General features: G+C 43.4%; 1 protein-coding gene and 1 long non-coding RNA gene across 4 annotated transcripts in view; one reads left to right on the top strand and one right to left on the bottom strand.

Moving 5' to 3' along the window:
* LOC134895678 (uncharacterized) overlaps positions 1-10,543 on the bottom strand; it is a 58,109-nt gene extending 47,566 nt beyond the window's left edge. The window contains exons 1-2 of the long non-coding RNA XR_010171935.1: positions 10,345-10,543; positions 5,323-5,414 (exon numbers count right to left, since the gene is read on the bottom strand). This is a non-coding gene — a long non-coding RNA (uncharacterized LOC134895678). The remainder of the gene's footprint in view (positions 1-5,322; positions 5,415-10,344) is intronic.
* The window catches only part of LOC134895591 (proprotein convertase subtilisin/kexin type 5-like), a 568,642-nt gene that overhangs the window by 17,862 nt on the left and 527,679 nt on the right, over positions 1-23,101 (top strand). The window contains exon 1 of one of the 3 annotated variants that reach the window (XM_063913850.1): positions 7,412-8,046. The exons of 1 other annotated variant lie outside the window; for it this stretch is intronic. In XM_063913850.1, the coding sequence (XP_063769920.1) occupies positions 7,867-8,046 (180 nt within the window). In that variant the 5' untranslated portion in view covers positions 7,412-7,866. Of the gene's footprint in view, positions 1-7,411; positions 8,047-23,101 lie in introns of those variants that run through there. One more of the 3 variants, XM_063913849.1, reaches the window with a different exon arrangement.

The raw sequence follows: 23,101 nt of genomic DNA, 5'->3' as shown, positions 1-23,101 counted from the left end.
TACTTAGCCTTGTGGCTAATTTATTAAACTACATGCCCCCATGTCAGATCACCTACAGAAAATAAAACATTTATGAGTAGAGCTTACATTGCAAATAATAAGCACTCTAATTACGAGTGTGTGAAGCTGAGCGGGTTATCAGATCCGGAAGCATGGGAAGTGAAGAGGAGGGAAGTAGGAGTAAATGAGCGCAAAGGGATGGGTCTGGATGGATGCTGAAGCCTTGCAGGGTGGGCAATGCCAGTTAATACCAAGAGGCAGCCTAGATTCCATGGTCATGTGTGCCCTCCCCCCAAAACCCCATCCCCCACTTTCACCTCATTCCCATCACGCTCTACTCCTTTACGCTTGGTCTTGCACTAAGTGAGACATTATAGTTTCAATTTAGTAGCAAAAAAAACCCAAACCTTATAACATGCAGTCAGATTCTGGTCAGGCCCCAGGAACCACCAGGTCCTAGGCTCCCACCTAGGTTGTCTATTGGGTGATATGTCCCTGAAAGGGGATGATGCATAATTGAATATAGTATACCAGCTTGTGGAGTGTATCTTGCGTGAATCCGCTTTGCACATGTTCTAGGAACAGACGTACATTACAAGTACGGCTGAAGCAGAGCTATGTGCATTTCCATCACAATTATGACAGAGGCTTAGGGGGTGATTCAGATCTGATCATAGATGTGCTAAATTTAGCACATCTACGATCAGTTACTCAGACATGCGGGGGGACGCCCAGCACGCGGCTAGTACGCCCCGCATGTCAGACCCTTCCCACCCCGCACAGGTGGTCCAAACCATGTAATCACTTGTTCTTCATATACATTGTTTTGGAGTATGCTGTGAAATGCCCAAATGCATCCTTAACCTGCACATAGTGACTGAGGAGAGTCCTGTAGTTCAGTGGGAACCTCTGAATCCCCAACTTCTCAGTGACCCAAAACTCTTACTGTACATGTGTTTTTATGTAAATAAACCAAGAATTGCAGCAATTTCTTCATTCATCCTTGTTGACATCTTAGAACTATTAGGTGCATTTTGTACATTTTTATAGGCTTTATACTCAAACTTGAAGCATTTTAGTATGGGCAGTGCTCGGTCATAGACATCTCATTAGCATGTCCACTTGCAACTGAAGGGGTGTAGTTGTGCTAAAGGGGTGTTTGCAATTAGTCAAAGTTTAGTGAGGGCATATTGGGGGCTATGCAAAGTTGTGTGTGTACGTGTAGATCATTCTTACCTACTTACTCACTGATCATTTTGCAGCTCGACTACTGCAACCTTCTATACACTGGCTTCCCACATTGTCATATCGCACTTCTCCAATCTGTTCCCAGTGCTGCAGCTAGTTTCATCTTCCTATCCCGTCACTGCTACCCTCTGCCATAATCTACACTGGCTTCCCTTCTCCTATAGAATCCTCTTCAAACTCTTCACCCTCTCTAACTCCACTGCTCTCTACATCTCCAACCTCATCTCCCTACATAGTCCCTCCCCCGCCCCCCTGGTCACACAATGATCGCCACCTCTCCTCTACCCTGGTTTCTGCATCTCATGCACAAATCCAAAATGTTGCCTGTGCCGCCTCCTTCACTGGAATGCTCTCCCTGACCTTGCAGAGTTTTAAATGGCCACTAAAAACCTATCGGTTCATCACAGCGTACCCATCCATCACATAACCAATTCACCTCATGCCCCAACCATGGGCCTAATTCAGACCTGATCGCTGCTGTGCGTTTTCACACAGCAGCTGATCAGGTCTGAACTGCGCATGCGCCGCAGTGCGCCGGCGCATGCCACACAGCTGATGACTGTCTCAGCCTTTGCGATAGCCACTGACTGATTGACAGGCAGAAGCGGTCGCTGGGTGGGAAAGGGTGGGCCAGTGGTGTTTGGCCGCCATTTTAGTGGCGCGGTCCGGGCAGGAGCTGCGCTGGCAGGGAGCTTCTCTTCAAGTACAAAGCCATCGCTGCTGGGGATGGGGGGGTAGGGCCTGACATGCGGGGCGGACTAGCCCTGTGCTGGGCACCCCCCCCCCCCCCGCCCCGCATGTCAGGGAAGCTGATCGTAGATGTGCTAAATTTAGCACATCTACAATCAGGTCTGAATTGGGCCCCATGTCAATCTAAGTTACTACTGCCCTCAAGTCCCCATAATCCCCATGGACTTGTCATGCCTCATATCATCTGTCTTTCTCCCCATCCCCTCCTGTTTTGCAAGCCCTTGTCTCTAGCACTTCTAATGCAGCCGTCACCTATGCACTGGCTGTCTTCCGGAACTCCGCCGACTTGTAGCCGCTCATCTCGTACAGCGGCTCTTAACCTGCTAGTCTAGCCGTCACCACTGGTGATTGGTTCCTACCTTCATTGCTCACCTTACCTGCCAGCTGTATAGTGTACTGAGATCTGTGGTGTTAACTGTTACTTGTATTCTGTTTATGCTTTGGCTATTGTAATGTTCATTTTTACCCTGTTCTGTATTACTATTTCCCTTATGAACGGTGCTGCGGACCACTTGTGGCACCATATAAATAAAGTGTAATAATAATAATAATAATAATAATAATAACAGCCTACTTTTACACTTACTCCCCTTGGCTTCCCCCAGAGGAGAGATGCAGCTGACTGGAATTGGGGGGTGGGGCTCAGTACTATGTCACTAGGCCTGCCCTCTTACTTGGAATGCCACGTAAAGCAAGTAGATCGAGAGGGGAGCGGGACGAATATGCTGTGGGTTTTTTATAGAAAAGTGTCATATTGACACCGTCCCCCTCCTGGTTTACCCGCAATTTGCAGAATCATCCTCCCAATAGTGCCCACTTAATTATTGTATGTTATTTATATGGAATTTAAAAAGAGCTTAAAGGGTATATTCAGTTAGTATCTGATCCTCTCCGACGGAGAGGATCCAACAGTTCACTATTCAATTTGCGGGCATTTCCAACAGGTTTTTGCCCGTTTCCAACAATGCCGATCCAACTTTTTTTAAATCGAATCGGCATTGTCGAAAACATTCCAAAAAATTGTCGGAAACACCCGCAAATTCAACAAAAAATGTGGTACCGCAGCTAATCTGCTGATCCACGTGTTTTCTGACAAGTCGGAAAAACGGCACTAGAATAGGTCGAATCCAAATTCGACCTAAAAAAGTCGAAAAAGTTCAGTTTTTACGACTTGTGGGAAATTCTGACACTAATGGAATAGACCCCGTAAAGTTTAAATTGATATTGCACAGTATTGTCTTGTTTGTCAGTGGCAAGAACTACCCAAAAAATTCCAAGGGGATGAATATTTTTGTTAGTAATAGTAAATATTTTGTTAGTAAATAGCCCTCACCAACAGGACTTTTCATATCTCATAGTGGGGCAGATGTACTAAGCCTTGGAATGAGATATAGCTCCAGTTGTTTTTTAAACACAATCTGTAACATGACGGTTAGGAGCTGATTGGCTGGTACTTTATCACTCTCTATTTTATCTCTCTCCAAGGCTTAGTACATCTTCCCCTTAAGTGAAACATATTTTTTATCAACACACATACTGTATGTAAACTTTCATTGCATCAAACACAGTGCACACATTATATAAACATAAGCAATAACTCATTAAACACACAGGCTAAATATGCCTTGAAGAAGTGCACCCATTATTCTCTAAAGTTATTCACTACCTGAAGATGGCCGTGGTTGTGAAGCATAAACAAAGTGTGTTTGTTTGTCCACCATGAACAAAGGAGATATTTAGACACCTGAGGAAATATCAGCAAGTAGTAGGAGAGGGGAAAACGCAAATGAGACCATTTGCCCAACTTCTTTTCATCATACCCCTTGTTTTACATAGCAATGTAGAGGTGTGAACTGTGTTCTGCATTGTTGTTAAATCTAAATTGTACTTCATTATAACTAGCACTAATTAAAATGGTTGAAAAATGGTGACATCATGTCTAAAGGCAGCACATAGGGAAATGTGATCCAAAATGATACCAGTTGTCACTGTACATTTTCAGGCCTAATGTACATTCATTGGTCAACTGATCTAACCCCTTACTGTCCAGTGTCTATAGTGATTGTGTCAGGGTCACTTAGCTTACTTTTAGGAAATTTGTTTTCAAATGGGATTTAAACAAAATGATTTGCAGCTGATGAATGGTAAATACAGCGAGAGAAAGGAGAATGAATACAGGTCACTTACACATGTTTCCTGAGGTAGATGCACTGGCTCAGATAACAGCGAATTACTGTATGTACATATGAAGGAGGTGACATTCAATACAAGGCCTACAGGTGGAACAATGTTTGCCATTTTCTAGAGATAGTGCTTTGTGTGGCACATCCTGACAGTGTTTGTTCTGTGGCCTTTGGGGGTCATTCCGAGTTGATCACTAGCTGCATTTGTTCGCTGTGCAGCGATAAGGCAAAAAAAGGGCACTTCTGTGCATGCATATGCGGCGCAATGCGCACGTGCGACGTACTATTACAGCGAACTATGTCATTTCACACAGGGTCTAGCGAAGCTTTTCAGTCGCACTGGTGGCCGCAGTGTGATTGACATGAAGTGGGCGTTTCTGGGTGTCAACTGACCGTTTTCAGGGCGTGTTCGGAAAAATGCAGGCGTGCCAGGAAAAACGCAGGCATGGCTGGACGAACGCAGGGCGTGTTTGTGACGTCAAAACAGGAACTGAACAGTCTGAAGTGATCGCAAGTGCTGAGTAGGTTTTCAGCTACTCTGAAACTGCACAAAAAAAATTGTAGCCACTCTGCGATCCTTTCGTTCTCACTTCTAATACACTCCCAGTGGGAGGCGGCATAGCGTTTGCATGGCTGCTAAATCTGCTAGTGAGCGATCAACTCGGAATGACCCCCTTTCTCTGTAATATTTTGGATAACTAAAGCTGAAGATCAGTGACTTATTAAGAGAAACACAACCTGCAGCATCTTAATAAGTCACTGCAGTTGAAGGGTCTACACCTAGGGCTTATTCACCACTTTGTATTTTTGATATGAAACTAGAAGAAAATTATATTGTAATTTCACTCTATTTCAGCCAGTCACTATTTTTATTTCAGCGGAATGTAAGAAAAGTAACTATATCATGTACTGATGTAAGCTGTATATACATTTCACCAATACATAACATCAAAGTACAATGTATCATTGATTTCTGTATTAAAGCTGTGTCTGGTGTGAGAAAAGTTTATATGTAATACGTTGATTGAAATAAACGGATTGAAAAATGTAAGAAGTTAAATAAGAAATTGTGTAACCCATATCAGCCTATTTGCCAGCTGAATAATTTATGTGTGTCAGGATCTAGAAAGGTCAGTCTCACCCAGAACTTGCTGGTAGACGTCCACTGTTTGCTTATGCTTTCAGGTGTCAGATCTGCTGTAGATTGTTGCTTAGGTGGATGAATTTGTTCTACTGTCCAATAAAATAAAGAGAACATGGATGACATTACAATAAAGACACATTCAGTAGAATAATTGCTGACTTTCTCCAGCGTCTGTACATTTATGACATTTGCTTGCATTATTGGAATCTCTACGGCTATGCCGCAGGGTCACTGTTCAGAAATCTGCAATATAAAAAGATGTACAAGAACAATTCATTTCAATGTTGATACAGTAGGTACTTCTCTTGCATAACCCTGGGTGAAAGCTGGTGCTGGAAATATTAGGATTCAGCAGCAATGTGAAGCTTATGTAAAAAAAAAAAAAAAGACATTATGAGGGTATTTATCAAAGCATGAAGGTAGATAAAGCACTAACCATTCCGTTCATGTCATTTTTCAAAGAGCCTGTAAAATAGGAGTTGGTAGCTGGTCAGTTAGTGCTTTATACGGATTCAGGGGCAGATGTATTAACCTGGAGAAGGCATAAGGAAGTGATAAACCAGTGATATGTGCAAGGTGATAAAGGCACCAGCCAATCAGATCCTAACTGTAAATTTACATATTGTAGCTGATTGGCTGGTGTCTTTATAACCTTGCACATAACACTGGTTTATCACTTCTTTATGCCTTCTCCAGGTTAATACATCTGCCCCTCAGTATGATATGCCGGCTGTCAGGATCCCGGCAGTCAGGAGACCGATGCTGGGATCTCGACGACAGCCAGAATACTGGTGGCGAGCGCAGCGTGTAACCTTGCGGGCTTGCTGCGCTTGCCACGCTTTGGTCCTGGTGGCAACTGGTTATATTCCCCCTTAGGTGGTGGCATGGACCACCAACCGAGTGGGGTGGTGGTCCACGACCGCCACCTGATTGCCTCTCCTTTATACACCCACTTTATCTCTCTCCAAGCTTTGCTAAATACCCCACCACAACCACACACATTCAAACACCCCCTTAGTATTAACTATGTATTACACAGACCTAAAGATACATAATAATATGCACAGTTTAATTCCATTGTTGCTTGAAAATAGCATTTGGTTCCCCAAACATGGGAAGATCTCATTATTTTATTCCAATACATTATTTTTCTTTGAAAACACAGTGGGGAGGGGGCTGGGGGGGGGGCTGGTATGTCATTGTTATGAAAACAGCCGGAACCACTTATTCTTTTTTAGTTGCTGTACTTGCAAACACAACATGGTGGTGGTCATACATTTTCACTAAAACAATGAGATGAGAATGCCATAATTTCTAAATGGAATTGTAGTGTAAACCGGTCATACTGTATATACTCCACTGAGTTTTACATTTGTTCATGATTGCTTCATGCACTAGCTGTCCAGCTGGCAGCAAAGATACTTCCCCAAAATCTGTCCTCCGAAGTCTTGTTTTTCTGCAAGATTTGTTATTCTTTGAAAATAAATATTTGTGTATCCATGTCCCCTATCTATTAACAGCTTATTATATTGTTGCACAGAAGCAGGCATTGCAATAATCCATGGCATTGCGCACTTGAGAATTCAGTGAAAGCTGTTACTTTATGCCTTTCAAAAAAAAAAAAATGAAACTTACAAATAAACTTTAAAAAAAAACTCTCAACGAAAAACATATTTCACTAAAATAGAAGCTTACAAATGGTTCACTGCAGGATGTGAAAAAGCATTGTTGTGTCATAAGATAATTGATGGATTGCACATTTTTCTGAAGCAATTTGAAGTTGAAGCAGGAAAACAGCTACATTACATAGCTAAGTATGATTTGTAATAAAATTATCTTCTGAAGCTGAAAGCTTTTAACAGCCTGATGATTACACTGTTTGTGTTGGTGATGGTACCCTGAGCCTCTGAGGTTGCCACCCACACAGTCTCCTCTTGTACCTCACACTGAGCTGCCAGATAGGTGAGGGCATCTCTCAGCACTGTGTGTGTGTGAGTAGCAGGAGGAAGGGATAGGATAGTGGAAGGAGTAGGAGGGACAGTAAGCCTCCGCCTCTCTCTTACATCTGGGTACTGTTGGTTTCGGACTGGAGGAGAGCAGAAGGGGGGTAGTCATTTATGCAGAGAGGGAGAGGGAGAGAGATCTGCCTTTTTCACTCACACTCCACATTCATATACTAAGATAGACTGTAAGGGGAAAACACAGAGAGGTAAAAGGACCGTGTGAATTGTCAGCACTTTCACCCTGTCATAGTGTATCCCAAACAAGACCCAGGACTGAAGAGGAGGATCAGAAGGAAGAAGGACATCCAGATTAGCACTTGGCAGCAGGAGACTAGAGTCAAAGTGCAGGGTAATCCTAAGTGAGATCACAGAAAGGGGGGTCATAGAAGTCCCTTATCCAGCTCCTGGGAAGATTGTTAGTGTCTGCTTGGCTTCTGTTGAATGTACACAGTTGTGGAGCGTGTCCTCACCTGTCTGAGTTTGTTCTCCCCTCTTCGAGGAGCAGGGGACCTTGTTTCAAGGGACAGCAGAGCATATCATGGCTTTTAAGTTGCTGTCTGCTGGGTCTCTGCTCTTCGTCCTGACTGTGCTGCTGGGAATCCTTTTACCTACATGCAGGGCACGCATATACACCAACCACTGGGCTGTGAGGATATCAGGGGGAGCCCAAGAAGCGGACAGGATAGCTAGAAAATACGGCTACATCAACATGGGAAAGGTAATTGATGTACTCTTTCACAGATTTGGAATTGGGACATAGCCCATGCATGCTTTCCTCCACATATCACCTCTATGAGGCTGCCTTGACGTATGAGTGTATTGGATGAGCATTCCACTTATCGCAGTTTCCTTCCAGTACAGGCACTTGTCAAGTTGAGCACACTGCAACAGTTTGATTAGGTTCATTGCCATGATTTCAGTGTCTAGGATTAGCCTTCGCTTGTACTGTGAATTCAAAGACTGATTTCACGTGAGTGAGCTACAATAACCCACAAGTTATAGATAAGACAGAGTTTCTGATAATATATGCATCTTATTGCCAGTAACAGCAGATGCACAGTGTTTTACACAACTATTGTATGTATTCCTGCAATTCATATAAAGCACTGCTAGAAAACCTGTTGTTCTCTAATTGTTGTTGAACTACAAAACCCAGCATTCCACACTGTGGTTGTGGTTCCACAGCAGCTAGAGAGCCACAGGTTGTCAGCTGCTGTTATAGAGCAATACATATGCTGGTTAAAGAAATGCTAATATGAATTACAAGGACTCTTTACACCCTGTTCTCTTATCAGCTAAACCCAGAGCAACATACTGTAGATCATTAACAATGCATAATGTTTCCAGAAATAGTGGGGTCCCACACTCCTGGGAAAGAAGAAAAAAACCCTGGTGTGAGCTTAAAGTGAGAGCTCGTTACCCCATCCTTGTCTTCTGTTTCACAGATCATGTGCAACACGTTATAAACTGCTACTAGGGCTCTGGTTGTGAATAGGTTAATTATCCTTCATTTACTGTATATAGCTATAGGGTCCCCCATCCTGAAAGTTGTGATGTATACCTGTCTTCTCCAGTCATCGCTTAACATGCCTGCTTCATCTTGCTTCACATCCTAATGTAGCCATTAACATGCAATATTAACTCTTTCGCTATATACAATTACAATGGCAGTGCATTATTTATGCAGAAGAGCGAGAGACATGCCTAGAAAACACATTCTGTCACCAAAGGAAGAGCCCCTGCATGACTGACAATGATAACAGTATGCATTACAGCAGAGGAGTTCTCAAGAACCCTAGTGTACAGACCCAGAGCTCCCGTGAGCAGTTGCAGGTGGTGATAGTTCCCTTATGCTTCCAGGCAACTTCTTAAAACTTGGGTCATGTTTCCAGTACATTATATGAATCCACCCTTCACACTCTTTCCATTGAACTACAGTAATTAGTGCTTACTCATTGTAAATACTTGCAAACCAAGTTCTTACTCATTATGGTGTGCTGTGTTCTACTGAGAAAGAAGCATGTATGTACAAATTGTATTCAGCAGATGAGATTCCTTGAATTGATAGTGCAGGAACCTCATGTAAGTTTGCTTAGCCTCAGAGCATGCTGCCAGAGAACTGTGTGGACTTTGATACCTCTGTGATAGAAGCTAACCCTGTTCAATGGGGGCAGGGTGGGAGTATGAAGGACACCTTTAGGGGTGAAAATAAATTAATTTGCACCTAGAACGCGTCGACAGCAGTCAATACTAGAGAATGTCTGAAGCAGTCTTCTAATTCTGATCAGGGTACATTTACACTTCACAGTCCTCAGTAATAAATGGTGTTAATGATCATACCAAATCCACAGAAATCTTAGCTGAGTGAACCTAGGAAAACAACTATAATATGTGCAATGGTTTGAAGCTATGCATGTGTTTCCTAATCATAAAACATATGCTATATGCTGCTAGCTATGTGGGGGATGGAACCACCATCCAGTACACAGTAGTTCTATGAACTAATGTTTGTGCCAGTGACCTCCTCTAAGGTTACAGCATCGTATCAAGTTATATCAAATGACTCTAGAACTAGGTGTATGCAATGGCATTTTTTTATTCAGACATCAGTATTTTCAATTGAAAGATTTTGTGGGTTATATCTCCCTTATTTATAAAAGTTTTATGAACTTAATTAAATTAGAGAGACTTCTGAATCTACAGACACCTTTGAACCACCCATCATGGAAGATAAATATTGCCCGACGCAGTTACATCAGTTAGCTAGCCTCAGAAGTCATATGTTTGTACTGAGATTTTGCATGCATCCAATATTTTTTTTTTAAATCTATATCTTCTTCTGCACTGGGTTACTTAAATATGTGTTACAGTTGGTTGTGTTTATATCAAAGACTATCTTTTTTTTCTTTCTTTTTTTTGTGTGCCTTGGATACTGGGGCATAACTTTCAAATCAGTTACATATCTGAGACTGCTAGTACAATATGTTTTTAATAATCAATACAAACCCCAGAGTACCTTTTGTTCCACTAATGATGTAAGTGTTCTATGAAGCAAGTACTTCCCCTCCAACATTCCAGTCTTGATGCATCCCTCATTATAACCTCAATCAGCCTCTGTGCTCTGTGGGCCATATTGTTCCTTGAGTCTGCCACAATATCTCGCACAGACTGCGAGGCCCATGTTCACTAATGGGTGAAAACATTTGCATTTTCAAACTTCAGGTCAGTGTTCCAGGAATAGACAACTATTGACACTTGTTCCAGAACTCCAGTAGGGGAGTGGAAGCAGACAGATACATTGCTGGAGTTTTGTTATTGCCAGCATGGCTCTGATTAGTGATGCTTTAGTATAAAAGGCACATACAGTATGTATAAATGTCTTTTTAGATGCTAACAAAAGAAGTTTCTTATGTCCTACATGTTTATTACACAGATATGCAGTGGTAAAGACATGATAAGGTAATAGTATAAAGGCCAGGCTTTTTCAGGTACACAGTGGTAATCTATGTGTCCGTTGTGATATGCTGGCTGCTTTTTATCATACAGATACTATCACAGGACACCCACAGAGGGCGATTATGTCGGGATTGTGCCTGTTGGGATCCCGGTGTCGGTATTCTGACCGCCGGCATCCCGTCCGGCGGGATCTTGACCTCATCTCCTATCACACTATATTGCATAACTTGACCACTTTTTTGTTTGATTCTCAAATAAAAATAGATGTCTGGAGACAGGGAAAGATATGTTAGGCAGTAGCCTAGGCTGACACAATTCACATACACTGTAGTGAAATACAATCACACTGAAGTAAGACATACAGTATGAACATGGCTGATTCTTTGAAGATGGGTTGTTTCTATGTCAGTGTCAAAATCGGCTTCATTTCTTCTTACCTCCTTTTCCCCATTAATGATATTTTCCTTAAAAGATGTTTTACAATTAAAATCCTCCAGACGACTGTGGAAGCAATGCTATAATCCAGTGGTTCCCAAACCGTGTGCCGTGGCTCCCTGGGGTGCCTCGGCCACTTGTAGGGGTGCCTCAGGTTGGTGGTCCAGGACCAATTCAAATGATTTATGATCAATGTACAGAGCAAAACCAGTGCTGGTGGCTGCCAATCATAAAATATATGGACAATCAGAAGTAAATCTTGGCCCTCACCACATAAATGAACCTAAGGATGACATGTAAACACAATTTACTTAATTTAATATTTTATTTCTAAATTTCTCTATAAGAAACTTTTGGCCTAGGGGTGCTGTGAAAAAAATGTTGATACTCTAGGGCGCTGTGATTCAATAAAGTTTGAGAGCCACTGCCCACTGGCGTATCTATAATGGGTGCAGTGTGTGCGGTGCACACAGGCCCCTTGTTCCTGAGGGGGCCCACACCGCACACACTGTAGCCATTTCTTCTATACTCACCTGTCTGGCATCCATCGGGGACCATGTGTGGGCTCCCTCCTCTCTCATAGCCGGCAGCGCCGCTGTTAGCGCTCTGGGCACTAGAGACCCTGGCACAATGCCAGAGTCTACAGCACATGCGCCGCCACGCCATTTTTACGGAGACCTGCACATGTGCTGTAGACTCTGGCACTGTGCCCGACTCTCAGTGCTCAGAGTGCTAATAGCGGTGCTATCGGCTACGGGAGAGGAGGGGGCCCACACACGGAGACTGCACACGGGTCCCCTCCTCTCTAGATACGCTGCTGCCACTGCCACAATGTATTAGCTAGATCAGAGCTTTAGTGCTGGTATCAATGAATGTAAGTAATGGATATTATAAATTCACTCACTGCAAATGGAAGTCACCCTTTCATAGAAGGCAACCAAACCTTCTTAAAGGGGGGCACACACGGAGAGATCTGTGCTTAAATTCTAAGCAATCTGATTAGAATGCTTAGAAATGAAGTATGGATCTCTCCGTGTGTATGCCCATAGCGATAGCGAAGCGCGGCCCCTCACGTCGCTATCGTTGACTCTAGATTTGGCATGCATGCATGCCAAATCTAGTAGATCGCTCACTTCACCCCGTCCCCTCACTCGCTCAGCACACATCGCTCTGTGCTGAGCGGGGGAGAGATGTGTGCTGAGCGGTCTGTCCTAGATCGCTCAGCACACATCTCCCCTGTGTGTACAGAGCTTAACACTAAAGAAGTTGCCCATAGAGATAAATCAGCTTATACCTACATTTTATAGAATTACCTGATAAATGCTAGTTAGAAGTTGATTGTCCACTTCAGTGCTATTTAGAGGGTTTAATACATTTCTGCCATAGAAACAGTAAACTATAATAACATTTCAGGTCAAACCACAGACTTTCAAGAATAAATAGCTGTACTTATGTATGGGTGCATTTTAAAGGCTTCAAGAAACATAAAATAATGCAGGTATGGTGCTATTAATGCGTGTGTGTTGGAGGCGATAGTAAATTATATGCTTAATACGCCCACACTGACAGACTTTGCAGAGAGATGTGGTAAGACCAGTGGGGTGGTTTTATAGATTTATACTTATGTAACTTTTTGTTGATTCCGTTGTTGGTGTGTGGCTAGCATACCCCATCGCTGGGATCCCAGCTGTCACAATACCGATGCCAGGATCCCGATGGGGGCACCATACCACCGCTGGTATACCGGCGAGGTAAGTGATTCCCCCTCTATGGGTGTCCATGACACCCATAGAGGGAGAATAGAACCTGTGGCGAGCGTGCAAGGGCTTCGTTGTGCTCGCCCCCTGCCAGCATTCTAATGCTCGGGATGCCGATGTCGGGATACTGACATTCGGCATCCCGGACCGCGGTAAATCATACCGAACTCCCCTTTTTTTTTTACCACCAGAGGTTTTTTCACTCATGAGAAAAGTTGACAACCAGCTGTACTGTTACCATACATAATAGCTCTTTGTTAATAACAAAGCAAAAAAAAAAAAAGTATAGATATTGTAGAAAAAGACTGTATACAATGTATAAACGAGTGAAAAAAACTCTGGTGGTAAAAAAAAAAAAAAAGAATAATTGTAGCACTTTAAAGATTTGGGGGGACATGTACTAAGCAGTGATAAAAGTGGAGAAGTTATAATTTGCATACGATAAAAGTATACAGAGCAGCTGATTGGTTGCCATGGGCAACTTTTCCACTGGCTCACTTCTCCACTTTTATCACTGGTTAGTACATGTCCCCCTAAATCCTCTACTTACAGTACTCATTTTAATATTGTATTCATGCTAACCTGTCTCTTTATGGAAACACCATCTAGCTAGGCCTATTTTACTTTTCATATTACTAGGGTTTTAGGGTTGGGATTAGCCTTAGGGTAAGGTTTAAAATACTCACCAGGATCCAGATAACGACTGCTGGGAAATCGATACCAACCTGGTGGTACAGTTTGGTTTCTATGTGCGGTTTTAGGTAAGCAGTACAATGTGTTTTTGTTTGCTACAGATAGAACTGTTGCAGGAAAGCAGACGGGGGACAGAGAAGACTGAGCTGGTGGCTCTAGAGATATGTGCTTAGGCTTTCCTCCAACACTAAAAACCAGGTCACAAGGTCATATCTGATATTCAGGCCAACCTGTCAGAAATGAGGCTGTGTCCGTTTTCAGAAATTTAATAATGGAAGTTTCATCCTAGGGTATTTGTGATGACTTAGGAAAGTAGATAGTGGGTCTAATACATAGTACATACTATAGTTTCTTTTCGACCAGACTGTTCATTAAAGCATCTATGGTAGTTTTATAAACAGACATTAATAAAAACTTGATTCTTACAGACACAATGCCATCTCTAAGAGATATTATTTGTAACAGGCATATAGTTTTAATATGATGCCAGTAGCTCAATGCCACTAAAGTTGTTGGCATGGTTTCACAGGTGCTAGTCACATCTCTGTACATCTGGTTGATGCATGTAGTGCCAGTGTCAAGTTGTGCCCATAACCTCTGTGCACAGTCCTCATACAAACAGTATTCGTTTGTTTTGCTTTTGATGGGGGTTGTGTTTTTACATTTGATTGGGGTACAGACAGGTTGCGTCTATATAGAAACCACTATTGTTGTTCTAGATTCCTTGTCTATCTTGATTGTAGTTTGTACATTATTAACAGAATAAAAACTGTAGAGATGGGCAAATAGCGAAATGGTCAACTTAAACAGATTCAGTTGTTCTATGGCTTAGCCAGATGGAAAGGTCTCTAGTGCCCCAGTCTTATCTGGCAGCTGATGACATACGTATATGCCAATGCTGTCATTGGCTCTTATTATTTGTTTACTGCTCACCATATGGGCCATTAGCCTCGAGTTCTATGGTGTGAAGTGCCTAGTTACATTAATGCAGACTTCATAAGATATTTTTATTAGCTATATTCCCATTACCCAAGCTATTAATGAAAGATTGGGGAAACCATCCTGGCAAACAAGATAACAGGACAATGTATAAGTGGCTGTAAGCAAAGAATTGGAGGCAGTTACACAGTGCAAAATGGCTGATTTTCTGCAACTTTATTAAAGATGGAAAAATGGCAAGTAGGATTTTTGTAAGCAATTAACAGTATTGAGACTACTATTTTGGGGTACATTAATATGTTTTTTGTAGTGTTTTATATATATATATATATATATATACATATATATATATTTATATATATGTGTGTATATATATATATATATATACACACACACACACACACACACACACACACACACACACACACACACACATTTATTTGTATAAGGTAAAATAAATACTCCAGCACCTCCCGTTTGCAAGTTCAGAAACCCCTTTCCTATCATTGTACGTAAAACCTCTTGCATCATGGTGGTCATTCCGAGTTGTTCGCTTGCTAGCAGTTTTTAGCAGCCATGCCAACGTTAAGCCGCCTCCCACTGGGAGTGTATTTTAGCTTAGCAGAAGTGCGAATGAAAGGATCGCAGAGCGACTACAAAGTTTTTTTGTGCAGTTTTAGAGTAGCTCAATACCTACTAAGCGCTTGCGATCACTTCAGACTGTTCAGTTCCTGTTTTGACGTCACAAACACGCCATGCGTTTGCCCAGCCATGCCTGCGTTTTTCCTGGCATGCCTGCGTTTTTTTCGAACACTCCCTGAAAACGGTCAGTTGACACCCAGAAACGCCCACTTCATGTCAATCACTCTGTGGCCACCAGTGCGACTGAAAAGCTTCGCTAGACCTTGTGTGAAACTACATCGTTCGTTGTAACAGTATGTTGCGCGTGCGCATTGCGCCGCATGCGCATAAGTGCCGTTTTTGTGCCTCATCGCTGCACAGCGAACGAAAACAGCTAGCGATCAACTCGGAATGACCACCCATATGACATCATAGGCAAGCACCACAATTCCAGTGTATTGTAACACTGACAATGAGGAGCAGCAGTCAGCAATATCACATGGAAGCAGTTGCTCACTGCTTTTCCTTCAAGTCAATGACCAGTACTTCAGGGGGATTAAGAATACTGGATGAACGACATTGTGTCACTCACTCAGGAACATATTTATCAATCTTTTTTTTTCTATTAAAATACTGTGAAAAGGGGTTTTTCACATCCTCACATTTTATTAGTTTCAAATAAATGTAACAAAAGCCTTATGGAGAAGATTTCGTAAAAATCGACTCCATGCCCTAAAAGTTGCATCAGGGGCCTGATTCAGATGTGGTCAGAGTTGCTATTGCTGCTGCTTACATGGAAGATGCAGCAATAGCAATGATACAGTATGTTAATGCAACACCTCCTACTTGCATTAGTGATCCGATCGGCATCCTAGGACTCAGCATCGGATCATCTGCAACACCATCGATCACTTGCATGACCCCTAGGTAGTGCTTAAAGTGGTCTTGGAGAGGTGGTGGAACTCACCCCTCCACCCCAGCGCCCCAGTTATAAAGGTATTACGCGCGTAGCAAGAAAAGCGGTGTGGTCTCAAAACAGAAAGGGGCATGGTCACCCAATAGTATCCCTAATTCAAATTACGGCGCACAGTAGCACTATCTTATGTTATGACACACATTAGTGCCCCTTATCAACAAAGCCAACAGTAATAGCACCCCAAATACACATAATGACCACAGCAGTAGCAACCCTTATACAATGCCCTCAGTAGTACTGCCCCTTATGCAGTGCCCACTGTAGTGGTAGTGCCCACAGTTGTAGTGCGCCTTATGTAGAACCCATAGTACATATGGCCCCCCAGTGGTAATGCCCCATGTAGTTATGCCCCCCATAGAGATGCCCCCTGTAGTGATTTCCCTTGTAGAGATGCTCCCTATAGAGATGCTCCCAGTACAGATGCCCCCAGTAGAGATGCCCCCAGTAGAGATGCACTCTGTAGAGCTGCCCCCAGTACAGATGCCCGCTGTTGTTATACCCCCAGTACAGAAGCCTCCCGTACAGATGTCCCCAGTGGAGCTGCCCCCTGTAGTTATGCCCCAAGTACAGATGCCCCCTGTAGTTATGCCCCCAGTAGAGCTGCCCCCAGTACAGACACTCCCTGTACATATGCCCCCAGTACAGATGCCACCCGTAGTTATGCCCTAGTACAGATGCCCCCTGTAGAGATGCCCCACTGCCAGTACAGATGTCTCCCAGTACAGATGCCCCCTAGTAGAGCTGCCCCCAGTAGAGATGCCCCCTAGTAGAGCTGCCCCCAGTAGAGCTCCCCCCTGTAGAGATGCCCCCTGTAGAGATGCCCCCAGTAGAGCTGCCCCCTGTAGAGATGCCCCCAGTAGTTATACCCCTGGTACAGACGCCCCCTGTAGATATGCCCCCAGTACAGATGGCCCCTGTAGTTATAACCCCAGTACAGATGCCCCCTGTTGTTATGCACCCAGTTGAGCTGCCCCCTGTAGAGATGCCCCCAGTAGAGCTGCCTCCAGTACAGACGCCCCCTGTAGATATGCCCACAGTACAGATGTCCCCTGTAGTTATGCTCCCAGTACAGATGCCCCCTGTAGACATGACCCCAGGACAGATGCCCCTTTAGTTATGTCCCCAGTACAGATGTCCTCTGTAGTTATGCCCCAGTATAGATGCCCCCAGTACAGACACCCCCTGTAGATATGCCCCCAGTACAGATACCCCCTGTAGTTATGCCCGCAGTAGAGGTGCCCCCAGTACAGACACCCCCTGTAGATATGCCCCAGTACAGATGCCCCCTGTAGTTATGCCCCAGTACAGATGCCCCCTGTAGGGATGCCCCACTGCCAGTACAGATGCCCCCCCAGTACAGATGCCCCATAGTAGAACTGCCCCCTAGTAGAGCTGCCCCCAGTACAGATGCCCCCTAGTAGCACACACACACACACAAGAACAACAACACACAGAATACTCAACCAGTGCACACAGCCGGAAGCCGGAGCTCAGGAGTGAGCTCCGGCTGCCGCTGAGGGGAAAGAGCCGGCGCCCGCTGGTAACACAACCTCAGCGTGCGCCCGGCATCCCCATGCAGCTCCGGGCTCACCTTCTTGGTTAGGTGAGCCGGAGGAGGCGGAACTGTGTTCCGTTTTCAATTGGATCTGACGGAACGCAGTTCCGCCCTGTTCCGGCTCACTTTTACCTTTGCTCGTAGGGTTGCGCAAGCCGGCCTCCACAGATTCAGCAAAGATGCCAGGAAATCTCCATTCTCTAACGGAGTTCCTGGACTAGTTGTACCCCCATAACACTGCCCCCTCCCCAAATGGCAGCAGACTGTCACTCACTGACAGTCTGCTGCTCGTCTGTGTCTGATGTCGCAGACCCGTACTTCACCCACATCTGAACTGGGCCCTAGCTCCGCATGCTGACCACATTTCCCATACCAGGTTGCATGAATAAAGAAAATAAATGTTTATAATAGAAAATAAATTGTGTACCTGTACCTGTACACAAGGATCAGCAGAGTAGCAATGAACATCCCGGGCGGCAGCTCAGCTGTTCGGGTTACAGAAACCGTTCACCAATCAGAGATCCCTGGATGAAGAAAGCTTTATTTTATTTTTATTTTCTATAATAATTAATAACCATATATTTTCTTTCTGAATGCAGCCTTTGTCCTATCAGACACACTCTGTACATGGCCCTACTGGACATGTGCAGAATTGCCCTGGCAAATAAAGGTTTTCACTATTGCAAAATCCAGTGTGGACACATCGCAGGGACAGATCTTTCTCGCAAGCTCTGTCATGGCACCTATGTTATGATAAATACCTGTGATAATATCTAATATAACAATGCGATATTATTCTATATTATCATATCACAATCACATTTAAGGCAAATTGTGATAAATATGTCCATCAGTGTCTTAAGCACCCCCTAACCAGTGATCTATAATGGTAGCAATGGTCCTGCCTGCTGGGATCAGTATGAAATACCTACAATCAAAATCCCCACAACAATTGACCAACGGTCAAAATCCCGACAAGGTCAAAACACTGACAAGGCCAAAAAAACAACATTTAAAATACTGACATTTAAAATGTCGACAGGTCAAAAAGTCGACACACGATTTTCATTGTATTAGGTGTGTATGTCGACATAGGTTGACATAGATACCGTTTAAGTGTGCCGCATCCCCTCGTATGGCTCATTGCGCTAGCCATGCTTCAGGCACGATGCCTTGCTGCGCTCGGCACACTATTTTATTCCCCCTCCAGGTCCACTGGCATGGTAAAGTATGAACAAGTCAGTTTCAATAAAAATATCATGAAAAACTCAGGTCGACTTGTTGTCCTGTCGGCATTTTAAATGTCGACATTTTGATCTTGTCTGTATTTTAAATGCTGGCATTTTGACCATGTCGGGATTTTGACCATGTCGGGATTTTGATTGTAGGTAAATTGACAGCATCCCCACACAACGATTTAAAATGACTGCCTGTTGAAATTGCAGAACTCTTTTCTACTACATAATTGAGCTGTTGTTAGATACTGTTAGCAGATGAAGTTTCAGTTTGGTTCAGAACCTGTGCAGTACGTCAGTCATACAAGGAAACATGACTAAGCAGCTAGCTTACAGCCACTGCACAGCTACACTGCATGTTACCCCGAGTAAGTGCAGTCCAGTGCCAACACAGCACAATTAAGCATTTCGAAACAACTCGCTCAGACTTTAACCTGGTTCAAAGTCTATAAACAAGTCTTGTAATAACATCATATAATTCCTGTCCATGGTCTGCTTATCATAAGGACTCTCATTACTAATTACTACAATCCGTGTATATTGCTTATGGGTAATAAGATTACTTGCTGCTAAAAAAAATGCCTGCTGAGATCACCTTATCTGACAGTATAGGCAAATCAGGACTTGTGTGGTTTCCGAGAGGAGAGGAATACGTCAGTGCTCTGGGACATTCATGTCAGTGTTACTCCCTCTCTTTACCATGTTTTACAGGTCTGCAAACAGATTAATCGCAATCAAATCAGTGGCAAAAAAAAGTACATTTTGTTAGTGAAAATTTTTAGAAAAAAACAAACTACATTCAGTTTTCAGAGAATCCTGTCTGCATGAATATACTTGTTAGAGTAGCTTGGGCTTGTGATTTGCATCTGAGACACTTGTAATCCATCTCAAGCACAAGCAGTGTTTGAAATGCCTATTGGGAGATATCTGGATTCAATAAAATAGATATACATACCTTCGTTCTTGTGCACTGTTGTGGCAACTGAAATGTTCATTTCAACTACTTATGGGACTATAATGTCAGTCACTTTTTTCTATTTTAATTCTCTAACCATGTACTATATTAGTTGTATGCTAATAGTGTTGTTTATTATTTACTAATCCCTCCCACCCATTTTCCTAGAGAGAACGACGGGGTCTTATGTCGCAATTGGTAGTGAATGTCAGCATGCTGGGCAGTGCCACATCACTTGGCATTGTGCAGTGGAAGGTTGAGCCATGATTGGTCATATCACGTCATCATACTCATTGCATTTGGCAATATGTGTATGTACAGTATATGGGAGGTGCTCATTTAACCAAAGGGAAGAGGATTAAAGTACATTTCAGACCACCAATCTATACATTCACACAAAATTAAATGCTTTACTTAGGTTTCTGCCACGTTATTAATCCCTTGTCACCCTAAATGAATGCAAAAGATGGTGTCCTTACACATACTAACTAACCCCAGCTGCTTTACAGTTACAATGACGGTCACTTTATAAGTACTGTATGTCCACTTTATTCTGTCACTTTGTAGCACCACCCATACCTACTCCAAAATATACATTACACTCTTTATAACACCACTATCACCATTAAACCAGCTTTGGTTTGTGTTTTAAATTGGCTTAATCCTAAAGGAGGAACACTGTAGCACTAATGTTTGCATGTATGCAACCATTTTTTTTATGTCATATCAGTACAGAGTAGCATCAAGGTGGTGCCTAGGTACAACACAGGAAAAAACATACTTACATGTTAATTAAACAGTATACTGACAGTATACTGTTTAATTAACATGTAAGTATGTTTTTTCCTGTGTTGTACCTAGTGCACCACCTTGATGCTACTCTGCACTACATATGTTTTCCTGTGGTGTGTTGTATCTTGTAATACTTGTTGGTTTGCTATAGTACTTTGCCCCAATATACACTGATTGCTTACACTGCCTATTGTTGTTCTGTGCCAGTTGCCTATATTTTTTGATTTTGTGTTAGGATTAAATATTGGAGCAATGGTATTAAACAACTATTCCAGAGGTTCTTAAACACGGTCCTCGAGGCACCCCAACAGTCCAGGTTTTAAGTTTATCCATGCTTGGCCACAGGTGACTTAATTAGCACTGCAGTCTATTGAATTTAACAATCTGTGCTGAGCCATGGATAAACCTAAAACCTGGACCATAGGGGTGCCTTGAGAACCTTGTTTGAGAACCTCTGAACTATACTGAATTTTTCATTTAATATCTATCCTAAACAGAAACTCGTAGTTATCCATCCAAATGTTTAGTTTCCTTATTACAAATTCAATTCCCATGCATATTTAAATATAAATATTATATGTCACTACCAATCATTTATTACCTACAACTGGAGAATTAATATGTTTTTATGTAATTGTTTTAAACACTATTCATCTCTCTCTCTCTCTCTCTCTCTCTCTCTCTCTCTCTGCCAATTCCCATTCTTTATCCATGGCATCTCCAGTTTCCTGCCTTCTTCTAATGCTACATGTTATATAAACCCATTGACGTACTTGTGATACATATCGGCCGTTCGAACAGACAATATATCTGCCAGTGTATACTCAGTTTAAATCTGTCTGCACATTTTAAATATGCCCCCCTCTACTGCTGTGCAACATGATTTTTGCCTAGATGCACACTTGAGCGATATATCATTTGTTCCAGCGAAGATCGAGATATCGGTAGTTTATTGGCAGGTGTGTACATATCAGGTCGGCCCTGCAGCATAGCCAGTGCTGATATATTTTGCCCATCTCTGCCCATTTGTGATATTTTGCCATTCATGTCCGGCGGCCAGTTGGTAAATGTGTATTTACCAAATCGGCCACTCTGTTGGAGGATGCGGCGGTCGGCAAATTTATCAGTATAGTATGGTTTGTACCTATCCTTACTTGCTCTTTTCTGCTTTACTCGCAACTCCCAATTCAGAACCAGACTCTCTGGGAACATAATATATAAGTCTATTAATTTTTCCAGCTGTCTAATGTCTTCCAAAGTTTCTGCGATTCAGTGCTATAAGCATTTTTGTTATTGCATACCTCCCAACATTGGAAGGCTGGAAAAAGGGACTCCTTGCGCAGTGTAGCCAAAAAGGGGTGTGGTCTGCAAACGGGGCATGGCTTCACGAGTATTCAATGAATGTAAGCAACGCCAACTATTTCCATCACTGAGGACATAATGCCCCATCCCTCCGTCTCCACTGTATAGAATAAGCAGGGCAGCGAGTGACAGGAGCCTCCCAACTGCCCCCCCCCCCACCGTGGGACACTGCGGCCCGCGGGTGGGACAGTTCCAAAAAAATGGGACTGTCCCACGAAAATCAGGACAGTTGGGAGGTATGTTTTTGTAATACTTAATGCCTTTTGTCTAGAGATGAGCGGGTTCGGTTCCCTGAGAACCGAACCCCCCCCGAACTTCACTACCCGAGCCCAGGTCGGGGTCCGGCTCGGGTTTTCCTGCCTGACTCGGAAACCAGAATGAGGCAAAACGTCATAATCCCACTGTTGGATTCTCACGGGGTTTGGATACCATATAAGAAGCCGCGCGTCGCCGCCATTTTCACTTCGGCATTGGAGAGTGTAGCGAGAGGACGTATCTCTGTCCTCAGTGTCTGTGCGGGAGGGAAAGTGGGGTGGCGATTCGAGTGCTGTCTTGTGCTGTTCAGTCCAGTGTAGTGTCTTGTGCTGCATCAGTCCAGTCACAGTGGTGGTGTCCTCTGCTGCCATATGTCCAGTGTAGCTGTATAAGTCCAGTCCAGTGGTGCTGTGTTGTACTGCATCAGTCCAGTGGTGGTGTCTTGTGCTGCTTCAGTCCAGTCACAGTGGTGGTGTCCTCTGCTGCCATATGTCCAGTGCTGCTGTATAAGTCCAGTCCAGTGGTGCTGTGTTGTGCTGCATCAGTCCAGTGGTGGTGTCCCTGTGCTGCTGTATAAGTCCAGTGGTACTGCCGTATATGTCCAGTGATACTGCCGTAAATGTGCAGTGATACTGCCGTATATGTCCAGCGGTGCTGCCGTATAAATACAGTGATATTGCCATATATGTCCAGTGGTACTGCCATATAATTCCAGTGATACTGCCATATATGTCCAGTGGTA

This window comes from Pseudophryne corroboree, chromosome 1 (genome assembly GCF_028390025.1).
Source record: "Pseudophryne corroboree isolate aPseCor3 chromosome 1, aPseCor3.hap2, whole genome shotgun sequence".
Lineage (NCBI taxonomy): Eukaryota > Metazoa > Chordata > Amphibia > Anura > Myobatrachidae > Pseudophryne > Pseudophryne corroboree.
This window is presented reverse-complemented; position numbering and strand designations above follow the sequence as displayed.